Source organism: Molossus molossus, unplaced genomic scaffold (assembly GCF_014108415.1).
Source record: "Molossus molossus isolate mMolMol1 unplaced genomic scaffold, mMolMol1.p scaffold_m16_p_18, whole genome shotgun sequence".
Classification (NCBI taxonomy): Eukaryota; Metazoa; Chordata; class Mammalia; order Chiroptera; family Molossidae; genus Molossus; species Molossus molossus.
Genome location: NW_023425353.1, coordinates 27,403,925 through 27,431,453, shown reverse-complemented (window position 1 = coordinate 27,431,453; position 27,529 = coordinate 27,403,925). Strand labels below are relative to the sequence as shown.

Here is a 27,529-nt window from a genome sequence, read left to right as displayed (position 1 = left end):
CCAACTAAATGATCATATTTTATAAAGACGAGTAAAATAAGTATTCATTTTTTTCTGTGAAAATGGAAAAAAATAAAGATACTTTCTCAATGATTTAGTTTTGCTGAGACCTAAGCTCCCCAGAAAAGATGGTAATCTTCAATATTATAAATAAAATACAATTTAAGCTATAATATCTCCCTTCAACAATGTATAACCAGTTTTTCTTTTTGATAATTGCAAGAGGAAGATTAGGGTCCTATAAAGTTTGGGTTTTTTTCTATGTAGAAAAGACAAAGTAAGAAAGAAAAACAGCTTGGCTCTTCATTTCTATGAAAACATATTACTCAAATACATATTTTCCCCTCCCCCCTTTCCTTCTCCTTGCTCTCTTATACTAGGACATCTTGACCTAAACAATATTATTCCATGTACCATGTTTACTGAGAGGCACAGTGGTTCCCTAGACATTTTATTTTATTTTGACTTAGAGATGGGTCCAGGGAGCCTGCTTCTAATTTTGTCTCTAGAAAACATAAGCTACTGTTTCTGCCAAGCTGTAAGTTGAGTAGGTGTTTTTTGTTACTCTGTGCAATTACCCATGAAAGAACAAATGAATGAAACATTAGCATGAACAACAGTCCTTCTCAGGGATAAGTAACAGTGTCTTAACTTTCCAGCTGGGTGACAGGAGTGTGTTGCATCAGGGTATAACTATCAATTTCACAACATTTAGTGTGTTTCGAGCAGGCAAAAGACTCTAGGCAGGCATTGTGAGGAAGGACATGAATATATGCCCTTTAACTTAGACCTTCAATCTCTACTGTAGTCAGTGAGCAGGCCTTGCACAATATTCCAATGTACAATGTACTTTAAACAAAAATATAACCAATATGCAAAAATAAAGTAACTTCTCTAATCTGATAGGCATCATTATTTGCGAGTATGGAAGCAGGTCAGAAAAGATGCTAAATTATAAAATCAAGCACCAGAACTATACAATTTATCTTTGGGGTTTTAAGTTGTCCCTTATGAAAAGAAAAACTTCTGTTAGAATATCTGGGGAAATGCTGCATGTTCTTAATAATTACATTAGCTAATATTAATAGAACCCTAAATCTTTGCTAAGTACTATGCCAAATACAGTATTTGGATTGTCCCATTTAATCTTCACAATATCCCTATGAGGTAGGTACACTTATAATTCTTCTTAAAGAAGAGGAAACTGAGGCACATATATGGAAGTAAGTAATTCGCCTAAGAACACACAGTTACTAAGTAGTAGAGCTGGGTTATTTATCCAGATGGTCTAAAACTGCACACTTAACTCTCTAAACTGTATACCTTTGATGTGTGAGGTACAGGAAGCTGGGATGTACTTTGAAGAATAATTCTCAAATAAAAGCTTCATTAGAAAAATGTGTTAAGCTGTGCAATAAATAGTAGGTGTCAGGAAAAAGCCTTTCACAGATTCTTTAAAACTTGGTAGTCTTGTTGGAACTGCTCTTTAAGACAAAATAAATTATTTTTTTCCAATATCTTCTAATTTGTTTCAGTTTAATATCATAGTTCTTATAAATATAGTTCCAACTTACTTATCCAGCTCCTCCATATTGATTCATGCAAATCACTTTGCAGTGTAAATTGACCTGGGAATTTTCTAATTCCTCTACCATTATAATAGCTGATATCCAGAGACAAATATCCTGAAATATTAGAATAGAAAAGGCCTTTTTGAGATAACCTAAGTTCCTCATTTGACAGATAAAGAAAATGAGGCAAAGTAATTTGCCCGAGGTTGGTTAGAGGCTGACGAAGTAAGAATCCAGGTTTTCTGTCTTCTAGCTTAGCATTTTCTGCACTACATCATGAGATTGTTAAAGCATCTGGCATAGGGCCAGACACCAAATACATTCTCAATAAATATAATTGATGGTGGTAGTAGTCATTTTTGTACATATTAATAGTCAAAGTACTAGAATCATGTAAAAGGTGGACTAAAAGACTCCAATGCTACCACTAGGGGACAGGAAGAGGAAGAAACACCAGCGTAGTCCTATTGTTCAAACAGGACTACGCCTAAAACAGATGTCCTGTTTTAAAGACCTCTGGAAAAGGAGAGTACACAGCTTCTCTTGGTTACTTATTCCATTGCTTAATTGCTTTTTTGTAGCCAGGAAAGTCTACGTCTTATCTGGCAATTCCCCAACTGTGTTATACATATGTTAATGATGTTCCTTTTAAAATAATTAAAAAGAAAAAGAAATTCTGGTGGGCAGATAAATTTAGGAAATGCTAGTCAAGTAAGGTTAAATAGGTTTACTATGGAACTTCTTAGACTAATAATTCATGAAAAAATACAAGAGAGAAGAGGGCACAGTATGCAATATTTGAGAAGTTTAACATTTGAGGGAATAGTGTTTGCAAAATAATCGTCTCATCTATGTTGTAGTTTGTAACTTTTTTTCCCACTTCCTAAACATACAGGTATCATCCTTTGCATATTTGCCCTTTACTATATGTACTTGAAAAACATTATTAAGTTGTCCTTTAGGTTTTCTTTTACTTTAGAGGGCATGGATTTATATTGGTTAAAACAACAACAAAACCCAAGATAGGAAGGATTTCTTACTTAAACCACACAAAAAAGGAATCCACTGTAAAGACTAATGCTCTTTTTCCAGAGTCTATCCTAAAAACCCCCAGACAGGGGGAAATAAAAAGTCCCATAGAAAGCATCAGGAATCTGAATGACACTGACTGTTCAACAGCAACACTAGAAGCTAAAAATCAATAAGGCAATGTCAAAACTCAAAGAAAAAAAATTATTTCCAAATCAGCCAAACCATCACTAAGTATGAATGGAATAAGACATTTTCAGAAATATAAGATCTCAAATAAAAGGTACTGTCCCTGTAATCTTTCCCAAAGTTCTAAACCAGAGAAAAAGGAAAATATGGTTTCAGGAAACAAAGGATCTACACACAGGAGAGAGGTGAAAGGAAGTACCAGGATAATAGATACCAGCAACCTAGAGAGAAAGGAGCAGGAGGATGAAGAAGGCCATGTGAGATTACCTGAGAAATTAGATACATTTGACTACTTTGAGAATTTTTATTACTCTGCCAGAGTTTGAGAATGAACTAGTGAGGTATGTAGAAAAGGAACAACCAAAATGAACAATTACTAAGTAAAAAAAATTAATGCCAGATAAACAAATAGCTATTCAGGATCAGAAACAGAATTGTAGTATAACTCTGCCTGGCTCAACTGTAAGCAGCATTCTCAAAGTTATTACAATGTAAACTTGGACAAGTTATTTCACTTAAAATTACAAATAACTACATTATGACGATGGAAGCAGAAGTGTGTGCTAGGGAAAGGCGGTGTGGTGGTAAAGAACAAAATTCTTTCTACAGTAGGAAGCCAGTGAGTAATGAATACAATTTTTAAAATAGTAATATAAGCATGTATTTTAAAGATATAAATTTAAATACTGGGAGAAATGTTTAAAAGAGTTAAAAATCATTGCTTCTGAGGAGTGGGAACTGAGTGTGGGACTGAAGATTTTTGTTCTTCCTTAAAAGTTTTATACTATCTGACTTTAAAAAGTATGTACAAACATTATTTTGATAAAGTAAAAATTAAGTTAAATATCTTCTAATTATAATATTTTCCCATGATTTCACCTAATGGAGATAATACATATAACCCTCGCATGTTTCTCAGTCCTCTTAAAAGGAATTATCATGGAAAAGTATAAAATATTTTAATGTAGTTTCAAGTAAAATAAAAGAAAATCAGAAAATATTTTTGATACTTGACCAATAGATGACCATCCTTTTGACTCAAGCATTTAAAAAATAAATCCTATCAATTCATTTCTTTTTCTTCACTGGTATCACAGATTTTTATTAGTAAAGGAGGAAAAAGACTCTGAATCTCATTATCAGAAGTACAATTTAATAACAGCTAATGGTTTTAGTCACTTATTATATGAGATGCACTATACCTTAAAACCATTGCATATGTAACTTATCAATGTATACATATAATTTATAAATGTATATGTATGTAAACTATATAATTTACATATACTGACAGTCCTATGTGTTATAGGCAATTGTTATCATCACCCAACAGATTGAAAAAATTAGACAGAAAGGGGTTAAGCATTTGCCCAGTGTCATATAGGTAATGCATATTAGATCTGGGGTTTGAATTCTGTTGTGCTTTCTCTGTATAGAGTACCTCTTATTTTGAACACCATAAATTAAGAAAATAATTAAGAAATTGATTATTTGGTATGCTATTTGTTTCTTTACCAAAAGAAAATATATTTTTCATTCTGTTGTCTACTTAGTTTATATTAAAAACCAAATTCAATGCTACTGTGGTTTGATTCCCCATTAATACTCCCATTGATAGCCTTGGCAGAGGTTGAAGTATTCCAATATATATCTGTATATGCACAATGCTTTATATAAGCTAAAAAATCTCATAGCAAATTTTCAACTGAGATCAACAAACGGCATATGTCATCCATTTTAGAGATCATTCTCGGTTTCTCTCACATGGGCCATATGTTGTTTACATAGCTTGCCTAATCTAGTCCCGAGATATCAGAAGATAGGAAAGGTTACAGGATCATGCCTTCATCCATTTCTTCTGCTTCCTTAGCTGGAGATTCATGTTCTCTTTTGCCCTATGTTCAAGCTTGTTTCTTCTGCTAAAACTACCCATACAAGTTTCTAAAGAGAGACTTACTACTAATAATTTAATTAAGATGAAGGCCAAATCTGTTGAACAGTTACCCTGGTTTAATAGAAATCCCTACTTCGCCTGCTAGCACATGAAAAAGAGTGCTTAGGTCAGAAGAAAAGGAACTGGAATGTTTCCTCCTGGCTAGCTCCCTCTTCACATTCTGGTTTTGGCTTTGCAGTGATAGGGGAATAAAAATTGGAGAAAGGAGATTGAGTGGAAAGGAAAAAAATGAAAAGAATGCTCTAGAAGTTTGTAACTAGTCAGAAAAGAGGAAACCACCAAAGATCTGCCAAAATATTGTTTCTCTTTGGCGTGTCCATCTCTCAAACATTGTTAAAGGACCCCCTGCAACCAGGAAAAGCTAGAATGGTGGGAGGTTTTAAATAATGCTTTACTACTGAAACTTCTAATAGCTTGAAGTTACCATAGAAGGGAAAGGCACTATCTTACTTAGAGTTGTTTAGTCTGGCAAAATGATGTGATACACTTGTTTCTGTTTCTTCTTTTGTTTTCAATTTACTGTGCCAAGCACTCTTAATGAGAAGACAATGGTCTTAAGCTAAACAAACACAGAACAAAAGTGTCAAAACAGATGTAGCCAGATCTCTAGTGGTTACTCTTGGATTTTCAGTTTTTAACTAGTGATACTATGTATTATCTTAAAACATATTACAATGTGATATTAAAATATCCAGAGTAAACATTTTTCATATTTTAGACCTTCCTCTTGAGCTATTATAGCATTACCAAAAATACTCTATATAAAAGCATTTGACATAATTTGACACTCATTTATGATTAAAAAAACAAAAAAACAAAACTCTTAACTGGGAAAGAAAGGGAACTTCATTAATCTGATAAAATATCTATAACAAACAAACAAACAAAATACCTAAAGTAGCCATCATGTATGATGGTAAAATATTCAAAGCTTTCTTCTTGAAATCAGGAATAACACTATATTGGAAATCCTATCTAATGCAACAGGGGAAAAAAAGACATGAAGATTAGAAAAGAAAAAGTAAAACTAATATTACTCACAGATGACATGATTGTATAAAAAATACATTGTAGTTAATAAGAGAATTTAGCAAAGTTGCTGGATATAAGGTCAATATTTTAAAATCAACTGTATAGCCCTGGCCGGTGTGGTTCAGTGGTTAGAATGCTGGCCAGAGCACTATAGGGTCAGTGTTCTGTTCCTGGTCAAGGGCATGTACCTGGGTTGCAGGTTTGATCTCTGCTCTGGCGGGGGTATATGTGGGAGGCAACCAGTTGATGTGTCTCTCTCAACTTAATGTCTCCTCCCCCACACTCCCTCTCTCCCACTTTCTCTAAAAAATAATCAATGGAAAAAAATATCCTCGGTGGGTTACGAAAAAAAAAAAAATCAACTGTATAAGCCAGCAACAAATAAAGATGACATTTAAAAATGATAATTACAGTAACATTAAAACATCAAATACCTAGGGAAAAACATATAGCAAAATATAAGTAAGATTTCTACATTGAAAACTCAAAAGTATTATTGAAAGACTATCTAAATATACCATGTTCACAGATTGGGAGACTCAATATTGTAATGCTGTCAATTCTCTCCACATTTATCTATAGATTCAGAAAAATTTTTACTGAAAATCCTAGCATTTTTGTGTGAAAAATCTGACATGCTAAATTTAAATTTCTATGGAAATTCAAAGGACCAAGAACAGCCAAGACAATCTTAAAGAGAAAAACAATGCTGGAGGACTCTACTACCAGATATTAAACCCAATTATAAAGCTACAGTAATAAAGACAACATATTAATTTGTGCAAAGATAGAAAAAAATAGACCAATACAATCGAAGAGCAAGTCCAGAATCAATCTAACATGTATATGTGCACCCGGTTTATGACGAAAAATGCCACCTCAGTGTACTGGGAAAAAGATGATCTTGTCAATAAATGGAGTAGGTCCACTAGATGTCCATATGAAAAAAAATGAATCAACCCCTACCTTAACACCATAGTCAAAATCAATTCCATGTGGACTGCAGATCTAAATTGAAATATAAAACAAAAGAGCTTTTAAAACAAAAATTAGTAGAACTCTTTATCAACTTTGGAGTAGGCAAAGCTTTTTTTCAAGAGGCTATAGAAAGCACTGATCATAAAATAAAAAATTAGATAAATTAGAGTATATTAAGATTAAAAACAGATTATTGAGTGAAGGAAAAAGCAACACAGAGTGGGAGAGTATATCTGCATTACATGTAACTGACAAAGCATGCTTTAGAACTCATCCCACATATAAAATGGGCAAAAGACTTGAAAGAGCACTTCACAAAAAAGGATAGACAAAATGGACAACAAATATTTTAAAAGGTGCTTGACTTTTTAGTTATCAGAGAAAGAAAAATAAAAATTGCACTATACCACCACACACAATTGTTTGTATCTTGTACTTGTCTAGAGATATTGTATTGATGGCAAAGAGATTTCTTTGTAAATGGCAAAGATTTCTATGTCATCTGGTGGCTAAATGAAATGTGGCTAGTGAAAGGCTAAAATGAAGAAGGGTTCTGGTCAAGATGGCGAAGTAAATGGATGCTGTACTCATCTCCTGCCATGACCACATCAAAATTACAACTAAGTTATTAAACAATCAACCTGCATAATCCTCTGAAGATTAGCTGAACAGAGATCCTATGATTAGGAATATAAAGAAGAAACTACTTGAGACTGGTAGGAGGGGCGGAAATGCAAAATGGGTTGGCCCCACACCCATGTATGGTGATTGAAAATCTAGAGGGCTCTCTCAGAGGCACAGGTCGCCCCTGAGGAGAAAAGGGACTCAGCCCTATGCCGGGCTCCAGGGTCCCAGACACCAGTGTCAGGAGCCCACATAACATCTGGCTGTGAAAATCAGCAGGGATTCTGTCTGTCCAGGTGAGACGAAAGGCTGCTGAAAATCCAGGCATCCCCTTAAAGAGACCATACACAAACTCTCCCTCACAGGCACTCAGCCTGGGCTCTGGTGAAGGGACGTGGCTTTGGGGGATGCCAGAGACATACAAGAAGAAACAGTTGTGTGGCTTCAGAGCAAGGGATGAAGGAAAGGCTGCCATTGTCCCTGTGTTGAGCCCTCCTCCCACATGGCCAAATCTGAATCTACATTAGCCTAGTGGACTCCACTAGCTCCACTCTGTTGACTCCTTGAGACTCCACCCCACCCAACACATTCATTGCCCAAGGCTCTTCAGCAGCAGCCAGACTGAGCCCATGTTGCAGTCTTTCTTTAAAAACTCTTGAGGAACTCTGGTCAAGCTCAGGGGATGCCAGAGACATACAGGAAGAAACTGATCAGCTCCACAATTGGCACACCCAAAAGGTAGTTTCAGCAGGCACTAGACCCTGCTGGGGGGCATCCACTTCATGGGGTCAGCCCCTGGAAAAGAAGCTTGTACACTGAGGTCACGGAAGATTAGCCTGAGGGTCATTTCCATCCATCAGCTTGCCAACAGCAATCAATGCTCAACTACTACAGGAGGGCACACACAACCCATACAAGGGATACCCATGGAGCATCCAGCATAGGGAGACTGAGCCACTGGGTCCCACAGGACACCTACTACTTAAGGTCACCCTGCCAAGATTGGGAGACGTAGCAGATCTACCTAACATAGAAACAAACACATAGAAAAGCAGCCAAAATGTGGAGACAAAGAAACATGTCCCAAATGAAAAAACAGGAGAAATTTTCAGAAAAAGAATGAAATGAAATGGAGACAAGCAGTCTACCAGATACCAAGTTCATAGCAGTGGTTATAAAAATGCTCAAGGAGCCCTGGCTGGTTTGGCTCAGCAGTTAGAGTGTCGGCCCATGGACCAAAGAGTTGTAGGTTTGATTCAAGAGCATGTACCTCAGTTTCAGTTCAGTCCCAGGCCCTGGTTCAGGGTCATGTGGGAGGCAACCAATCGATGTGTCTCTCTCATATCGATGTTTCTCTCTTTCTCTCTCCCTCTCTTCTACTGTATCAAAAAGATCAATGGAAAAATATCCTCAAGTGAGGATTAAAAAAAATGCTCAAGGAACTTTTTTTTAAATCCTCATCTGAGGACATTTTTGCATGTATCTTCAGCTAGAGCAGGAGGGAGAGAGGGAGGAAGAGAGAGAGAGAAACATCGATGTGAGAGAGACACTGAGTGGTTGCCACCCACACGGCCCCAACCGGGGCCAGGGACAAACTGCAACCGAGGTATGCGCCCTTAGTGGGAACCGAACCCGGGACTCTCTGGTCTGTGGGCCGACACTCTAATGGCTGAGCCAAACCAGCCAGGGTGCTCAAGGAATTTTTTTTTTTATCCTCATCCGAGGACATTTTTCCAGATAGAGTGGGAGGAGAGAGAGGAAGAGAGAGAGAGAGAGAAACATCGACATGAAAGGGACACATCGAGTGGCTGCCTCCTGCATGACCCAACCAGGGCTGGGGACAAACTGCAACCGAGGTATGCGCCTTTAGTGGAAACCAAACCCGGGTCTCTCTGGACCGCAGACCACACTCTCACCGCTAAGCAAAACCGGCCAGGGCGTCAAGGAACTTTTAATGAGAACTTCAACAAAGAGTACTAAGCATATAAACAACATAGAACAAGTCAGAAATGAAAAATATAATACCTGAAATGAAGAATACAGTAGAAGAGATCAACAGAGGATCAGGTGAAGCAGAGGATCAAATCAGTAATGTGGAAGATAAAGTAGCAAAAACACCCAATTGGGATAGCAAAAAGGAAAAAAAATTTTTTTTTAATGAGGATAGTTTAAGGACTACATCAAGCATAGCAACATCTGCATCAAAGGAGTACCAGAAGAAAAATAGAGAAAGCAAGGGATTGAGAACCTATTTGAAGAAATAATGACTGGCCCTGGCCAGTGTGGCTCAATTGGTTGAGAGTCATCCTGTGCACAGAAAGGTCAATGGTTCAATTCCCAGTCAGGGCACATGCCCAGGTTGTGGGTTCAATCCCTGGTCAGGGTGCATGTAGGAGGCAACCAATTGATGTTTCTTTCTCACATCAGTGTTTCTCTCTCTCCAAATCAATTAAAAAAACAACTGAAAATGTCCCTAACCTGATGAAAGAAAGACACACAAATCCAGGAAATGTAGAGAGTCCAAAATGAGATGACCCCAAAGAGGCCCACATCAGGCACATCATAATTAAAATGGCAAAGGTTAAAGACAAAGAGATAATCTTAAAAGCAGAAAGAGAAATACAGCAAATTACATACTTTAGACTGTAAGTTGATTTCTCAACAGAAACTTTTCAGGCCAGGAAGGATTGGTAAGAAATATTCAAAGTGATGAAAAGCAAGGGCCTACAACCAAAATTACTCTCCCCAGCAAGGCTATTATTTTAAAATGAAGGAGAGCTATGGCTGGTGTGGCTCAGTTATTTGAGTATCATCCCATGCACTGAAAGGTCATTGGTTTGACTCCCAATCCGGGCACATACCCAGGTTGCAGGTTTGATCCTCGGTTGGGGTACATACAGGAGGAGGTAACCAATCAATGTTTCTTTCTCACATTGATGTTTTCTTTCTCACTCTCTCTCTCTCCCTCCCTCCCTCCCAGTCACTCTCCCCCCTACTCTATCTGAAAATCAGTGGAAAAATATCCTCGGGTGAGGATTAAAAACAACACCAAAAAATTTAAATGAAATCAATAAAAACATATTTAAAAAAAAATGAAGGAGAGATAAAGAGCTCCCCAGACAAGAAAAAGCTAAAGGACTACCAAATAACTATTACAAGAAATGTTAAAGTGACTTCTTTAAGAAGGAAAAACAATAACATAAATATGAGTAATAAATGTCAATAACTACATACCTATAAATAGTCACTTTAACTTTAAGTGGATTAAATGCTCCAAGGGAAACACATAAGGTAGCCAAATGAATAAGAAAACAGACCCATACATACTCTGTCTACAAGAGACCTACTTCAGATCAAAAGACATACATGGACTGAAAGTAAAGGGATAGAAAAAGATATTCCATACAAATGGAAACAAAAAAAGCTGGGGTAACATACTTATATCAGACAAAATAGATAAAAACAAAAGTTAAGCTATAATAAGAGAAAAAAGGTCATTACTTAAAGATAAAAAAAATCAATCCAAGAAGAGGATATAACCTTGTAAACATGTATGCACCCAAACTGGAACACCTAAACATATAAAGCAAAAGAATCCAAACACAAAGTATAATACATCACTTTTCTATGTATAATACATATTCCATATGTATTATAACATGCTTCAATAAAAAGATTAAATAGAGAGGTATTCCATAAGTGTCCTAGGAGTGGGGATTTGTAGAAGGAAATATGCAGACCAACCAGATAAGCCAACAAATAATCTTCAATTTGTATTAAAAGGATTGTTATAGAATTTCCTAGGGCATTCATTTAAGCATTTTTCTATTCAGAAGTTATAAAACAGTATTAACATTAGTATTAATAAACTACTTGTTTTTCTAACTGGCTTCATTATACAATAAAGGCGAAATATATATTCAACCAAGGTCCTCAAGTCAGTGTATACAGGGCAGATAAAAATTCAAAGGGTACACATTTTATCCCAAGGAGTATTAAAAGTTATGCTTTTGCTTTCGATACATTTGGCTTATATGTAAGACTTATTCTGTTTATAATTTCCCTGTATTTATTTATTTTTAACAGTGCAGGAAATCTTTTTCTAAATACTAATGCCTGCATTAGGAGTCCTATGTTTGGGAAGTTAATATATTTGGATCAGTTGAGTTATCTTTTGAGATACTCCATTTAAGTGAAATAGTAGGTAAACTCAAGCTACCAATTTTATGCTAGTTATTTAACTCTTCTTTGTATCAACAATCTATTTTATAAACCTTGCTTCTTAGAAGAATTATCATTATATTTTATTATGGTGTTTCTCTTCATAAAAGCTTTCTCTGTTTCACTTTCTTTGGTATTTTTATTTCTCAATGTCTTAATCTTAGTATATGTTCACTCAGTAATATAAAATCAAAACCATCTCAAATCAAGATAACCAATTATCTAATTCTATGTTCAAGGTATTTTTCAGGCTTCACAAGAAATTCATTATAATGTAGTTCTTGATCTTTAGATGTTACCAAGGTGAAAGATGTTTAATAACACAAGAAAGTATAGAGATCAAATTAGTGATAGAAACAATAAGTGCTCTAGAGAATATACCCTAAGAAGCCTGAAACACCAACCAGAAAGAATATATGTACCCCCATGTTCATAGCAGCACTATTTACAATAGCTAAGATCTGGAAACAGCCCAAGTGTCCATCAGTAGATGAATGGATAAAAAGGCTGTGGTACATATACACAATGGAGTACTATGCAGCTATAAGAAAGAAAGAGCTCTTATCCTTTGAGACAACATGGAGGGACCTGGAGAGTATTATCCTAAGCAAAACAAGTCAGCAGAGAAAGACAACTATCATATGATCTCACTTATTTGTGGAATATAATGAACATAACAGTCTAAGGAACAAGGTAGACCCAGAGACGTGGAAGTAGGGTACAGACTGACAACCCTCAGAGAAGGGGGTGGGGGGAGAGGAAAGAGATAAACCACAGAACTTATGTGCATAACCAATGGACATGGACAACAAAGCTGGGGACAGGGTAGGGGGATGGGGAAGAGGGTGTCAATGGGGAGAAAAAGGAGAAACATATGTAACAAAAATAAATTAATAAAAATAAATAAATAAGTGCTCTAGAAATAGGGAGGAGAAAAGATTAATATGTTCTAAAATAACCGAGAATAACTTCATAGTAGCAATGGCTTTTGAATTAAGAGGGCCCAATGGGAGGATTACGGTTTGGATTATTATTGACAAAGATATTATAAGGAAAAAATACTTGTCTCTGTCATTGAGCATGCCCCTTATATTATCTGAGTCTGCTTAAATGATAACAACTAAGTGAATATAATATCAGAGATTATTAGATTTTATATAGGACATACATTTGCAAATTGAATTAGTTTCTCCTGGTTCAACTGTTTGTATCTTGTAATTAACTAGAGATGTGGTTTGTATCAATGGCAAATATTTCTATGCAACTCTGGCCATACTTACTTGGTCAAGCTCACACTTTTGGTTCTTATTAGCATCATATCTTAGTCAACTAAGAAAACTTGCTCAGACATGTATATAACAGGTCTACAATTTAAAAAACTAAAACAAAGGCAAAGTTTTATGTAAAGTATAAGACAATAGTAAAATAATATCCAATGATCTTACATTAAAAATATTTAATTGCTAATGCAAAGCAAAAACATAAGAATAATAAATATTTTACTTTTACCAAAAGAATGACTTAACTAAAAAAAGCAAGGGGAGCCATTGTATTCACATGCCTAAATCTCTTGTTCTATTACTAAGTTTTGTCATTGGCTCTTTGCCAAAATAACTAAACTTTTCATTTTTCTGTAATTATGATTAATAATATGTATCTATCAGATAATATCCAAATGTTTTTTTTTAAATGCTGAGAAAAAGATTATAAAAGGGTAAGCAATAAGTCTGACTTAACCATGGTAATGGAAAACTTTGATAGCATGAATAATAAAAATCTGTATTATCCCAAAGTGGTAACTTACATTTAAAGGGTGTGAAGACAAAACTAACATTTGTTGAGTATCTATTACATATCAGGTATTGCTCTGAGTGCTTTATGTGTTGGATATTAGTTATGCAGTCAATTAAGTTATTTTTCTTAGCACTGTTTGCAAATTAGTCTCTTGGAAGTTCAAATGAATACTAGAAGTATCAAAAAGTAGGCAGACTTGCAGAAGAAGCCAGGCATTTGGATAATTCACAAACTTATGATATTCAAATTAATATTCAAAGATATTCAACTAATGATATTCAAACCAATGAAGGGGCATGGTACAAATAACTGTAAGCAATAGGTAATTCAAGATATATTGGTACCTGTTTTTAGCATGTATAATATTGTTGGTTTGTTTATATTTGCACTGGTTTTAGAAGAGTATTCAGTGTACTCTAAACTGTTGTTTGTACTTACTAAATACATTCTAGTACTTGACCTCAGGAGTTGCCAAGGTAAAGCAGCAGATCAACTTTGTATTAGTAAGTCAATAGGAACCTATTAGATACCTATTATGTGTTAGATCAGCAATTTTCAACTGGTGTGCTACAAGAATTTTTAAAACATGCAATACCTGATTATTTAGTCAGGATCACTGACCTCTTTTCCTTTAGATTGTCAAATAAAAAAGTGACAACAGCCAACACAACGATAGCCATCTGGTATGAATGAATCAAAATTATACCTATTTTTTTGTCGGATTGGCAAAAAATATAGTATATATTTTGGTGTGCCACATAGTAATTAGTTTGTGTATGCCATGAGATGAAAAAGGCTGAAAATCACTGTGTTAGATATTTGTGAAATGAAAAAGAGAATAAAACATGGGTTTTATCCTCAGTGACTATATAATTTGGCCTAAGGAATATATAAAACAGAAAATAATATCAGGTATTAAGGGCTAAATAGTGTGACATAGACCAAAAGCATTAGAGAATTTTATTTTTTCATTTTAACAAGTATTAATGAGCCCTGATGTTCACAGAGCATGTTCTAGGCATTTGGTATATACCAGTGGGGAAGCGAAGTAGGCAAAGATCTCTGCCCTCACGGGGTTAATATGCTAAGTAGGATAAAGCAGGCAATAAAAAATAAATCCAATAAATAAATTATATGGTATGTTAGAAGATGATGAATGCTTTAGAAATAAAGTATAGAGCAGGGGGAGGGAAAGGACAGTGAGGAGGATAGATAATTCAATAGGGTGGTCCCTAGGAGGTAAGATCTGAGCAAAGATTAGAAGGAGCTGAGGGCATCAGCTAAAATGCCAGAGGAAGAAAAGCACTAAGGCAAGGAAGCCAGTGTGGTGGGAACAGAGTAGGTAAAGGGTAGATAGACAGAACAGGGGACAGAGAAGTGACTGGGTAAAGGCAGACTGGAGATTTTCTTGTAAGTGAAGTGGGAAGTCACTGCAGGGTTTTGAACAGAGTGACAGATCTGACTTACTTTTTAAAATAATCCCTCTAGATTTAGAGGTTGGGGAAGATGGTGGCCAGCAGGACCGGAGGGAGGGTGAGTGTGTGAGTGAGCGAGTGTGTGAGAGAGTGTGAGTGGACATGAAGGTGGACGACCAAACCCGAGCAGTGCAGAGACCTGGAGCAGAAAGTTCCTGTGCTGGGGACAGAGCAGCCGGCTACCACGGTAATTGGCCCTTCAGGGCGCTTCTCCCTGCACCGTGGGGAGGTCCCACCATTTTGGAAGATCCTGGGTCTTCCCTGGAAGGAGGCAGTGGGAGTGGCTAGGGCACAGCAACCTGAGCCCACCAGCACACTGGCACCATTGGACCAGTAAACACTCTGTGTCAACACAGACCAGTACACAGTAGTGGAGCTCCCAAAGTGCTGGTTGTGGAAGCCCCCAAGGTGCTGGTTGCAGAAGCCGCAGAAAGCTCGGAGCCCAGCACAATCCCCCACAGTAGCAGCCTGATCAGAGTCGAGATACAGCCCCAGCAACAGAGGCTGGGGAGCGGACATCCATCCCCAGGCAACAGAAGCACAGACCAGCAACTGAGACCCATCACCCAAAACTACAGCAAAAGCTGAGCAGGAGTTGAGCCCTATGGGGCAGCAGCACTCCCCAGCCGCCAGCTGTGGGACCTGGGGCTCCACAGAGGCCTGTGCAGTCCAGTAGCCCAGAAGAGCAGTGGGAAGCCGAAGCCCGAGAGACTGGTGCAAGCCAGCTGCCTGCTTGCGGGAACTGCAGGGTGCGGGGGCACCAGAAAGGCCTGTGTGAACCAGCAGAGATTGTGCAATTTAGTTACCCGCAGTACCTGCGGGGTGCTGAAGCACCAGAGAGGCCTGTGCAACCCAGCAGCCCATAACATAGGCATAGAGCCGGGTCCCCAAAGGGACTGTGCAATCAAGTTACCCATGGGACCTGCAGGGTACGGGGGCACCAGAAAGAACTGTGCGACCCAGCAGCACACAAGATAGGCTTAGAGGATGTGAAAATGGAGGCGGAGTGAATAGAAGCTACACAGAGGATCTCCCAGGACCAAATAGGAATTACAACTAAAATAAAGACAAATCCTCGGAAAAAAGCAACAGAAAAGCAGCAGGACAGGACCATGTAACCAGGGACACTAGTAGGATCTGCGGAAGCACGAGAAGGTGGCAGGCTGGGAGCCCAAGGACAGCACCAGTTTTAGCTGTGAGCAGCACCCTTGGGGAATAAAGACCAAGCCCGCTTCACAGCACAGAAAGACAGGACAGAGCGCTAAAATAGCCACAGCCACTCACCTAGGGGCTATGGCAGAGGGAGGGCAGACTGGGCTGGAACTCTGTGGGGACACCCGGGATTTGGAGGGCACTCAGAATTTTTGCTGAGTTGCGGCCTCAAAGGATGGTGGCCAGTGTGCTCCTTCCCAGAGCCATGGGGAAAAGCAGCAGCACCCCCCCCCCACTCCCCCGTGGAGATTCAGCCTTTCCCAGGTGAGGCAAAAAAAAATGCAAACTGAAGTTCATTAATAACCAGCATCCATGCCATCCTCTGGAAATCTTCGTATGCAGAACACCAGGGCTACATTCCAAGGCACTGAGTAAATGAGACTACTAACCACCAGGAAAAAGCTAGAGGATAACGGAACCTTTCCTGGGCTTGCAAATCTATCCAGGAAAGTAAGACCTGACAGTGGTGTTTAACGTGGGCCCACCCATGCTAATCCAAACCTAGTACAGGGAGCCACAAACAGCAGAACACCAACACCCATGGGGAAAATTTGGCAGACTCCAAAACCCACTGAGATAGCCAAAATGGTGAAACAAAGAAACAAATCCCAAATGAAAGAACAAGAGAACTCTATTGAAGATGAGATCAATAAAATGCAGCTAAGCAAATTATCAGAAGTAGAGTTCAGAGCCATGATCTTAAGGAAGCTCAACAGCATGAGTAAGGACATCAGCACCATGAGTAAAGATATAGAAACATCGAAAACCAACCAAGTGGAAATGAATGACATAGCAGAAATTAAGAACACATTGGAAGGACTAACCAGCAGAGCAGAGGAAGCTGAGGACTGGATCAGTGAATTAGAAGACAGGGTAGAAAAAATCAACCAATCAGAAAAACAAAAGGAAAAAACAATTACAAAACAGGAAGACAGCTTAAGAGAACTGTGGGACAACAGGAAACTTAATAATATTCGCATCAAAGGAGTCCCCAAAAAAGAAGAAAATGGGCAAAGATTAGAGAATATATTTGAAGAAATAGTGACAGAATACTTTCCTAATTGATGAAGAAAGAAGGCATTCAAGTTCAAGATGCACAGAGAGCCCCAAGTAAGAAGAACCCAAAGAGGCCCACACCAAGACACATAGTAATTAAAGTGCCAAAAATTAAAGACAAAGAGAGAATCCTAAAGGCAGCAAGAGATAAGCAACAGGTTACCTACAAAGGAAACCCCATTAAGCTCTCAGCTGACTTCTCAACAGAAACAGTACAGGCCAGAAGGGAGTGGCATGAAGTAATCAAGGTCATGAAAAACAAGGATCTGAATCCAAGACTACTCTATCCAGCAAGGCTATCATTCAAAATAGAAGGTCAAATAACGAGCTTTCCACACACAAAACAAGGCTAAGGGAGTATATTAACACCAAACCAGCATTGCAAGCTATGCTAAAAGGACAGCTGTAATTAGTAAAAGAAATAGGAAGAAAAATAGAACCACACTAAACAAAAATGGCAATAAATAAGTACATATCAATTATCACTTTAAATGTGAATGGTTTGAATGCTCTGATAAAAAGACAGAGTAGCTGACTGCATAAGAAAGCATGACTCATATATATGTTGTTTACAAGAAACTTACCTCACAACAAAAGACTCACATAGGTTGAAAGTGAAGGGATGGAAAAAAATCTTTCAAGCAAATGGAAAGCAAAAAAAAAAAAAAAAAAAAAAAGCTGGGGAAGCAATACTCATATCTGATAAAGTAGCTTTCAAAATGAAGACCATAACTAGAGACAAAGAAGGCCACTACATAATATTGAAAGGATCTATCCAACAGGAAGATATAACCTTGGTAAACATATATACACCCAATATAGGAGCACCAACTTATATTAAAAATCTTTTAGAGGACTTCAAAGGAGAAATCAACAGCAATACAATCTTAGCAGGGGACTTCAATACCCTGCTGATATCACTGGATAGATATTCTAGACAAAAAATTAACAAGGAAACATAGATTAAATGAAGCGCTAGATGGATTTAATAGATATCTACAGAGAATTACACCCCAAAACTGCAATATTCACATTTTTCTCAAGTGTGCATGGGACATTCTCAAAGATAGACCACATGTTAGGGCACAAACTAAGTCTCTACAAGTTCAAGAAGACTGAAATCATACCAAGCATCTTCTCAGATCACAATGGCATGAAACTAGAAATCAATTGCAACAAGAACATGCAAAGACATTTGAAAACTTGGAGGCTAAATAGCATGTTATTGAACAATGAATGGGTTACCATGGAGATCAAGGAAGAAATTAAAAAACTTCCTGGAAACCAATGAAAATGAACACACAACAACACAAAATCTATGGGATGCAGCAAAAGCGGTTCTGAGAGGGAAATTCATAGCACTATAAGCCTACCTCAACAAGCAAGAAAAATTTCTAACAGACTATCTAACCTCACAACTTAAAGAACTAGAAAGCAAACAAAAAGAAAACCCCAGAGCAAGTAGAAGGAAGGAAATAGTAAAGATCAGAGCAGAAATAAATGACATGGAGACCAAAAAAACAATTCAAAGGATCAATGAAACAAAGAGCTGGTTCTTTGAAAAGATAAATAAGATTGATGGACCCTTAGCTAGACTCCCCAAGAAACAAAGAGAGAGAACCCAAACACAAAATCAGAAATGAAAGAGGAGAAATAATAACTGACACCACAGAAATATAAAGGATTGTGACAAATATGAACAATTATATGGCAACAAATTCGACAATCTAAGCAAAATGGACAAATTTCTAGAAACACATAGTCTCCCAAAACTGAACTGGGAAGAGATAGAAAACTTGAACAGACCAATAACAACAAAAGAAATTGAAGATGTAATCAAGACTCTCCCAGCAAACAAAAGCCCAGGCCCCGACGGCTTCACAGGGGAAGTTTACCAAACATTCAAAGAAGAACTATGCCCATTCTCCTCAAACTATTTCAAAAATTTCAAGATGAAGGAAGACTTCCAAACTCATTTTATGAGGCCAGCATAATTCTAATTCCAAAACCAGAAAAAGACACTACAAAGAAAGAAAACTATAGACCAATATCCCTGATGAACATAGATGCCAAAATCCTGAACAAAATACTAGCAAATCGAATCCAGCAATACATAAAAAAAAATCCCACCATGACCAAGTGGGATTCATTCCAGGGATGCAAGGCTTGTACAATATTCACAAACCAATAAATATGATACACCACATAAACAAAATGAAAGATAAAAATCATATGATCATATCAATAGATGCTGAAAAAACATTTGACAAAATCCAGCACCCATTTCTGATAAAAACGCTCAGCAATCTGGGAATAGAAGGATCATATATGGATATAATAAAGGCCATATATGAAAGACCTACAGCCAACATCATACCCAATGGGCAAAAACTAAAAGCATTTCTCTTAAGAATAGGAACAAGACAAGGATGCCCACTTTCACCACTCTTATTTAACATAAGAAGTCTTAGCCACAGCAATCAGACAGGAAGAAAAAAGAAAAGGGATCCAAATTGGAAAGGGGGAAGTGAAACTGTCATTATTTGCAGATGACATGATACTATACGTAGAAAACCCCAAAACTCCATCAAAAACTTATTAGGCTTAATAAATGAATTTGGCAACATAGCAGGATACAAAATTAATGTCAAGAAATCAATGGCATTCTTATACACCAATGATGAACTCTCAGAAAGAGAAAATAAAAAAAGAATCCCATTTACCATCATGGCAAAAAAATTAAGATACCTAGGAATAAACTTAACCAAAGAAATAAAGGACCTATTTGCAGAAAACTACAGGACATTGAAAAAAGAAATAGAGGAAGATATAAAAAAGTGGAATCACATACCTTGTTATGGATTGGAAGAATTAACATCATTGAAATGTCCATATTACCCAAAGCAATCTATAGATTTAATGCAATCCCCATCAAAATACCAACGGCATACTTCACAGAACTAGAACAAATACTTCAAGAGTTCATATGGAACCAAAAAAGACCTCGAATAGCCACAGCAATCTTGAAAAAGAAGAACAAAGTTGGAGGGATCACACTACCAGATTTCAGGTTATACTACAAAGCCACTGTAATCAAAACAGCCTGGTACTGGCACAAGAACAGGCATATAGACCAGTGGAACAGAACAGAGAACCCAGAAATGGACCCAAGGCAATATGCTCAATTAATATTTGACAAAGGTGGCAAGAGCATACAGTGAAGACAGCCTCTTTAATAAATGGTGTTGGGAAAATTGGACAGCTACATGCAAAAAAATGAAACTAGACAATCAACTTACACCCTACACAAGAATAAACTTAAAATGGATAAAAGACTTAAATGTGACCCATGAATCCATAAAAGTCCTAGAAGAAAATGTAGGCAACAAAATTTCAGACATCATATGCAGTAGAATTTTCACTGATACATCACCTAAGACAACAGAAACAAAGGAGAAAATGAACACAGGGGATTACATCAAACTCAAAATCTGCACAGCAAAAGATACAATCATCAGAATGGAAAGGCAACCCACTGTATGGGAGAGCATAATTGCCAATGATATATCAGATAAGGGGTTAATTTCCAATATATATAGAGTGCTCATACAACTCAACAAAAGGAAGACAAAGAACCCAATTAAAAAATGGGCAGAGGGACTAAATAGACACCTCTCCAAACAGGACATACAAATGGCTAAGAGAAATATGAAGAAATGCTCAACATCACTAATCATCAGAGAGATCCAAATTAAAACAACAATGAGTTATCACCTCACACCTGTCAGAATGGCCGCCATCAACAAATCATTAAACAACGAGTGTTGGTGAGGGTGTGGAGAAAAGGGGCTCTAGTAACTGCTGATGGAAATGCAGACTGGTACAGCCACTATGGAAAACACTATGGTGTTACCTCAAAAACTTAAGAATTGAACTGCCATTTGACCCAGTGATCCCACTTCTAGGAATATACCCTAAGAAGCCTGAAACACCAACCAGAAAGAATATATGTACCCCCATGTTCGTAGCAGCACTGTTTACAATAGCTAAGATCTGGAAACAGTCCAAATGTCCATCAGTAGACGAATGGATAAAAAAGCAGTGGTACATATACACAATAAAGTACTATGCAGCTGTAAGAGAGAAAGATCCCTTATTCTTTGAGACGACATGGAGGGACCTGGAAAGTATTATCCTAAGTGAAACATGTGAAACAGAGAAAGACAAATATCATGATTTCACTTATTTGTGGAATTTAATGAACATAACAGTCTGAGTAATGGGGTAATCCTAGAGATGTGGAAGTGGGGTATAGACTGACAATCCTCAGAAGAGGAGGTGCGGGTGGGGGAGAGATAAACCACAGAACTTATATGCATGTATGTATGAACAATGGACATGGACCACAAAGCTGGGGACAGAGCAGGAAGGGAGGGGGAGGGAGGAATCAGTAGGAGAAAAAGAAGAAACATCTGTAACAAGAATAAATTAATTAAAATAAATAAATAAATAAATAAATAAATAAATAATCCCTCTAGATGTGGTGGATTGAGACTAGGCTATTGGAAGATAAAGGCCAAGGCAGGAAAACCTGTAGAGGCTAGGATAGCAATCCAGGCTTGGATCAGGGTGGTGGCAGTGGAGGGAGGAGTGGAGACATGCTCTGAAAATCTTTTCAGTTTAGAGGAAAGGGACAGCATTAATGGTAATGTATTCAGGAAATGCTTCATGGCACAGATATTACTTGAACCTCACCTTGAAGGACAGGTAGGATCTGAAAATGTGGAAGAATTAGGGAGGAATTTCCAGGATGTGATAGGCTTGGTGGCCACAGTGAGTATGGTTTATTCTTGGGACAATGAGATTAGTCCTATTAAAATAAGGCAGGCCAATATCTGGAGTTTTTAGGGAAATAAGATACATAAAGTGGAAACACATTATAAAAATCTTTGAAAGCCGGGCAAAGATGTTTAGACTTCACAATGTTCACTATAGTAGGTGCTCAATACGTATTAGAAGACTGGTTTTTAGGACCACTTTTGTGGCAGACTGGACTGGCTGGCTGAGAGTTTCTTACTCAGAAGGTCAGCTAAAACGCCATACAGAAATCCTGGCACGAAGTATTGAGGGATAATTCACATGTAGGTAATTGACTGTTTTAAGTTCACTTTATAATGCAAACCATTCATCACTGTGGGAACCTCAATCTTGTGTTGCCAATCCCTTATTCAAATAAAAATGACATGGGCCTAAAAAACTGTGTACTCAAACAGCCATGCGATTTTAACTCTGAGGTTGTAGAGTTGGATTGCAGTTGCTATCAGATACATGTGCAATTCCTATGTCTCTAAATTAGCTACAGGTGCAAAACTGTGTCTACAAAAAAGGGTAATCTGGTTGAGGTTTATAGAGACTTAGTTCCATTCAATTGTGTCTGATTCATTCTATATCACGTATTTTCACAAATATCCAACACTAGCAGATGGACAGGAGGCATTTGCTGGACAACTTTCTAATGCTTAATTTAAGGATATCCAAAGGAATCTAAAATAACAGAAACTGTGTCAGTTTTGTTGATTTAATACAATGAAGAAACTTGCTTAGATCACATTTCCTTGATGCAAAGAATAGGTACCTCACAAAGAGCTATGATGATTTTAGAATTTCCTCAAGGTGATCTTATTTAAGTTATAAGTGAGAATGCTGACAAAGATAGTAATCTATGACAATCTATTTCAGAAGTATAAAAATTGATTTTGATTTAATGACTCATATTTTGCACCTCAATTAACAGTTTAAATGGATAATTGCTGTCAGGTAGCTTTCAAGACAAGTTGTATTCCTTAGAGTTGCTAGGGGATAATAACATTTAAAAAAATGCTATGTTTTTTGTAAGCATCTAATATAAATGACAATTTGTTTTGAGTGTTTCCTATAATTCATAATTTTGGGGAAAAAAACAACAGAAATTACAGTTTTTGAAAACAGGAGATTCTCAGAGTCTGGAAGCTTACCAAATCTGGTGATCAGAAAGGAGATCTGAACAGTTAAATCAGAAATAAATGACAAAACTAAAGCCATACTAAGGAAAAAATTAATATGGACAATAGTGAAATTCTAGAAAAAGGTCCTGAGTTATTATATGTTAGATTATGAAATTCAGGGAGGTGTCAATAATCTAAATTTCCATCTATACAGAATATTATAATCTCAATGTTTTTCAATGTCTCTGAAAAGAAAACACATAATTGTCACTCTCATTAGGCTCCAAAAATGATTTCAACTTTTGGAAATTCAATCTTTTCATAGATAAATGTTAATGAAAGTGGGAGGTAATTCCTCTATTTAAAAAAATCAGACATAAAGATGCTTTCTCTAAGTTTTATCATTTTCTTATTAACACATTCGTGGGAGGTCATACAGAAACCTTATCTCACTCACAACTGCCACTTATTTTTGGTGTATAAAGAATTCTGTAGCCTGCCACCCACCCAATATTCCTTAAAATACTTCAAATTTAGGCTTTTAGGAAGATTATATTGTCTTCTATTCTATCCACAAGTGATATTAATGGCCAAAATAATAAACTCTATATAGGGCTTCAGATGTACTTTCACAAGTGTTGTGTCATTTAAGCCTCACAATAACTCTGTATTTTCTGTTAATATATGTAGAGAGGATAAGTGACTTGCTCAAACTTACACAGAAAGTATGTGGCCAAGACAAGATTCATGGTTACACCTTCTGATACTATATTGGTCCCTTCAAATTTCTGGAAAGGTGAAAATTTGGTGAATTACCTAAATGGTTCCAAGTATACAGTTGCCTGGAGTCACATAGACACAGTTTAAGTATCCCTCAATAAAAAATGACAGGCAACCAATCACTTACTCCTATCTCAGGAGAGACTCTTGTTTCAAGAATCATCTATTGCAGCATTTGTCAGGTCTCTAAGGCATATTTCCATTGCTCAATCAGCTCCAAAGGACAAGCGTGTCATCATCTTTCAATGCTCTGGTGCAACAATTTAAAATTAGAGAATTCACACAGGACTAAGTCTGGCACTGAAAGCAGGAGGAATATTCAGCTTGAGTTTGTGGAAGCTTCCCTTCAATCTTGCCAATTTTTACTAGTGGAAATGATTTCAGAGCCAGCATGGGGTTACGTGGGGTTGCTTGAGAAGCTCATGATGAAAACAGAAAGGAGAATAAGATAAAGTGGGTCACAATGATCATGGAGCCCAGGAAAAAGCGGAAAAGTCCTCTTTGGGATAATGGGTACATAGAGTTTTTAATCTCATGAATATGACCAATATAACTGGATTTATGGATCAGTCACACTAAACAAGCCACTTCTTCTTCAACAGCACGACCCAGCAACTTGCAACAACCCCTGATTCCATCTTGCCTATGATGATGAAGAAGGAATATAAAATTAATCACTGTATCTAGGCCAAATACATTATCTGTATGGTGTTTTATCTCTGCTGGACTCAAATAGCTAATAATGATCATATTACCAATATATTTTCAAGTTTGTGTGTTTTGGCAAAGGTAGAGTAAGTATTTCGTGGTTATATATGAAATACAATAGAAGTTAACCACAGGTCTGTGACCTTTAGGACCTCATATTTTTAACAGAAAAACAACATTTATGAACAAGAAGTAATCAGAGACCATATAAAACAAGAGTTAAACTATTGGTACGATATATACTTTCTTAATTGCTAATAATTCTATTCTGCACCATGTTAAATAGGAAGAAAAGTAGAGGGTTATTCTCTTGGAGAGGATTTGAGACAAAAAAATTAAATCCAGGGAAAATTCAAGGCACAAAAATAAAGAGATTAGTATAGAATGAGAACTAACTTGAATCGTACAACTACCCCTTATCATAAACAGTATTTGTCTTCCAGTTAAGTTAAAATATTTGTTGTATTGCACTATGGACATATTAATTTCAATCAAACAAAACTATCAAATTTTGCCACAAGAACCATTTCACAGTATAACTAGAACATTCTGCCCTGATACCAACTAAATAAATAATTGGAGAAAGCAATAGTTTTTATGGCTTGCTGAAAAATAGAATAACAAAAACATATAATGAAACAACACTTTTTAAGAGGCTCAGATGATAGAAATATACATTGAGTCAAATCATCATAATAAAATGAAATAGTACTTCAGGAAATACTTTAAATTATTTTTTAAAAAACATAATGTTTTATTTTTATTAATTTATTTTTTTAATCCTCACCCGAGGACATTTTTCCATCTATCTTCAGATAGAGTGGGAGGGAAAGAGAGACAGACAGACAGACAGACAGAGAAACATCGATGTGAGAGAAACACATCGATGGTTCCTCCCTCACAACCCCAACCAGGGTCGGGGACCGAATCACAACTGAGGTATGTGCCCTTAACCGAAATTGAACCTGTGACTCCTTGGTCTGAAGGCTGGTGCTCCAACCGCTGAGCCAAAACAGCCAGGGCAAAAGTATGATGTTTTAAAAAATTGTGATTAATATGTTTAAACTTCAGGCTTCCAGAAAAATTAAAATGTTAAAATGTAAAGCCATAATTTCAAGAATTAAGTGACTTAATTTTAATGTCTTAGCACTTATATTTTAAAACATGAATCACACAAGTTAACACAATCTATTTTTAGCATCCAGGAGAAGAAAAAAAGAAAACAAATAGAAATATAGAAATAAATACAAAACAGAAGCTGTGCTAAGAAACTCCAGTAGAAGGAGCTATAGAAAGGAAGAACTCTGTGCTATATACCTGTAACTAATATAATATTGAATGTCAATTGTAATTGAAAACAAAAAAATTTAAATGGAGAAAAAAAAGGGTAAAAAAAAGAACTTACATTTTGCAACAGCCAATAAAGAAATGTTGAAAAATAAGATATTTGTTTGAATCATATATACATATGAATAAAAGTAATAATTAGTCACTTACTTAGCATGCAATAGGCATTTAGAGACCTCATTTTCTTTATGTGTAAAATGAGATGCTTAGAATAAACATTCTCCAAGGTCCCCACAATCTATTCTATAATACATTAGGCTCTATGCTAGGTATCCTAAGAAATATAAAGAAGTATCTAACTCTGGAAGCTTATAATTCTTTGGGAGAGATTAAAATGTACACACAAATATCTAGATTTCAAAGTGGAACAAAAACATGCTGAGAGGGCTTTAAGAGGAATAAAAATGCTGCAAGAGGACTAAAAACTGCTATGAGAAATATCTAACATATAAAAGGGAAAAAGAGACTCTTCAGGTATTCTAAAAAGACCTTAAGTATTTTTGACAAACATATAAAAATCCAAGAAATAAAAATAAATAGGCCTTTTATATAAATCTACTTTTAATGCTTAAAATTCAAGAAATGGGAGCCATGCACAGAGATAAAATATGAATTAGTTTAGATTTCTTTTTAAAGTTCTGAATATGCTTATAAGTATGTAATAAACAATGTAACAGCACACTAAGCATTAAATACTGGACTATACAAATAACAATATTATAACAAATATAACTTAGAAAACAAAGCTACAAGAACAATTTTAACCTTCTATAAATGCCCAAAGTACCCCAAAACCCATATCTGGAATGGACTTTACCTTGTGAAGTGCTTGCAGACAGTGTATCAGCAAAGGAATCACTTTCTGGGTCAATAAGAGAATCTCCCAGAGTTTCACCCATAACAGCATGGAATAGGAATTGCTGTAATTCACACTGATATTTTGTCTATTTCTTGCAAAAGACCAATCTTTCGGTTGTAGAACTTGTGAACACAAATGAGTCAAGACATCAGTTTCCAAATATTTAGGAGAGGTGAAAATAAACACACAAAGAACCAGGCCTGAATTGGCTGGCACTATTAGAGAGCCAGCTGTGACAAAATGTTGTGTCATAATTTTGTTCACTGCTTTGGCAAGACTTGGTATATTACAAGGAAAACATTGCTACACTGTCTCGCCAGTGACCCACATGTTTAGTGTCTTATGAGGGGCATGAGCTGTACAGTACTTAGAACTATCAGAGCAAAGACATTGTTCAATATTCAATTGCTTAAGTGGAAAACTTTAAATCTCTGGGTTATGAAACACCAGATAAACTTACTTGGACAAAGTTTTTTTCTCACTACCCACCCCTGGTTGAATCTCTAATCATATCATCTGAAAAATTTTTTGAATTAAAACATGTATTCATATTTTAAAATTGGCTATCAGCATTCTACTGAAATGTTATATGCTAAGGTATTTATTCTACTACTTTACAAAGCCCCAAATGATACTGACTGCTATTCAAATTCTGTAAAATTAAATAGTTTAGAGGATGAAGGCAGTGTCTGATAAGTTTAGATTTTTTTATATCA

General features: G+C 36.6%; 1 protein-coding gene across 3 annotated transcripts in view; it reads right to left on the bottom strand.

The window, feature by feature from the left end:
- The window catches only part of PPARG (peroxisome proliferator activated receptor gamma), a 139,728-nt gene that overhangs the window by 53,792 nt on the left and 58,407 nt on the right, over window positions 1-27,529 (bottom strand). Inside the window, exons 1-2 of one of the 3 annotated variants that reach the window (XM_036266577.1) lie at window positions 26,772-26,791; window positions 6,742-6,783 (exon numbers count right to left, since the gene is read on the bottom strand). The exons of 1 other annotated variant lie outside the window; for it this stretch is intronic. Coding sequence is in view for 1 of the 2 variants with exons in the window: in XM_036266575.1 (XP_036122468.1) it covers window positions 26,772-26,853 (82 nt within the window). In the remaining variant the exon portion in view is untranslated. Of the gene's footprint in view, window positions 1-6,741; window positions 6,784-26,771; window positions 27,009-27,529 lie in introns of those variants that run through there. One more of the 3 variants, XM_036266575.1, reaches the window with a different exon arrangement.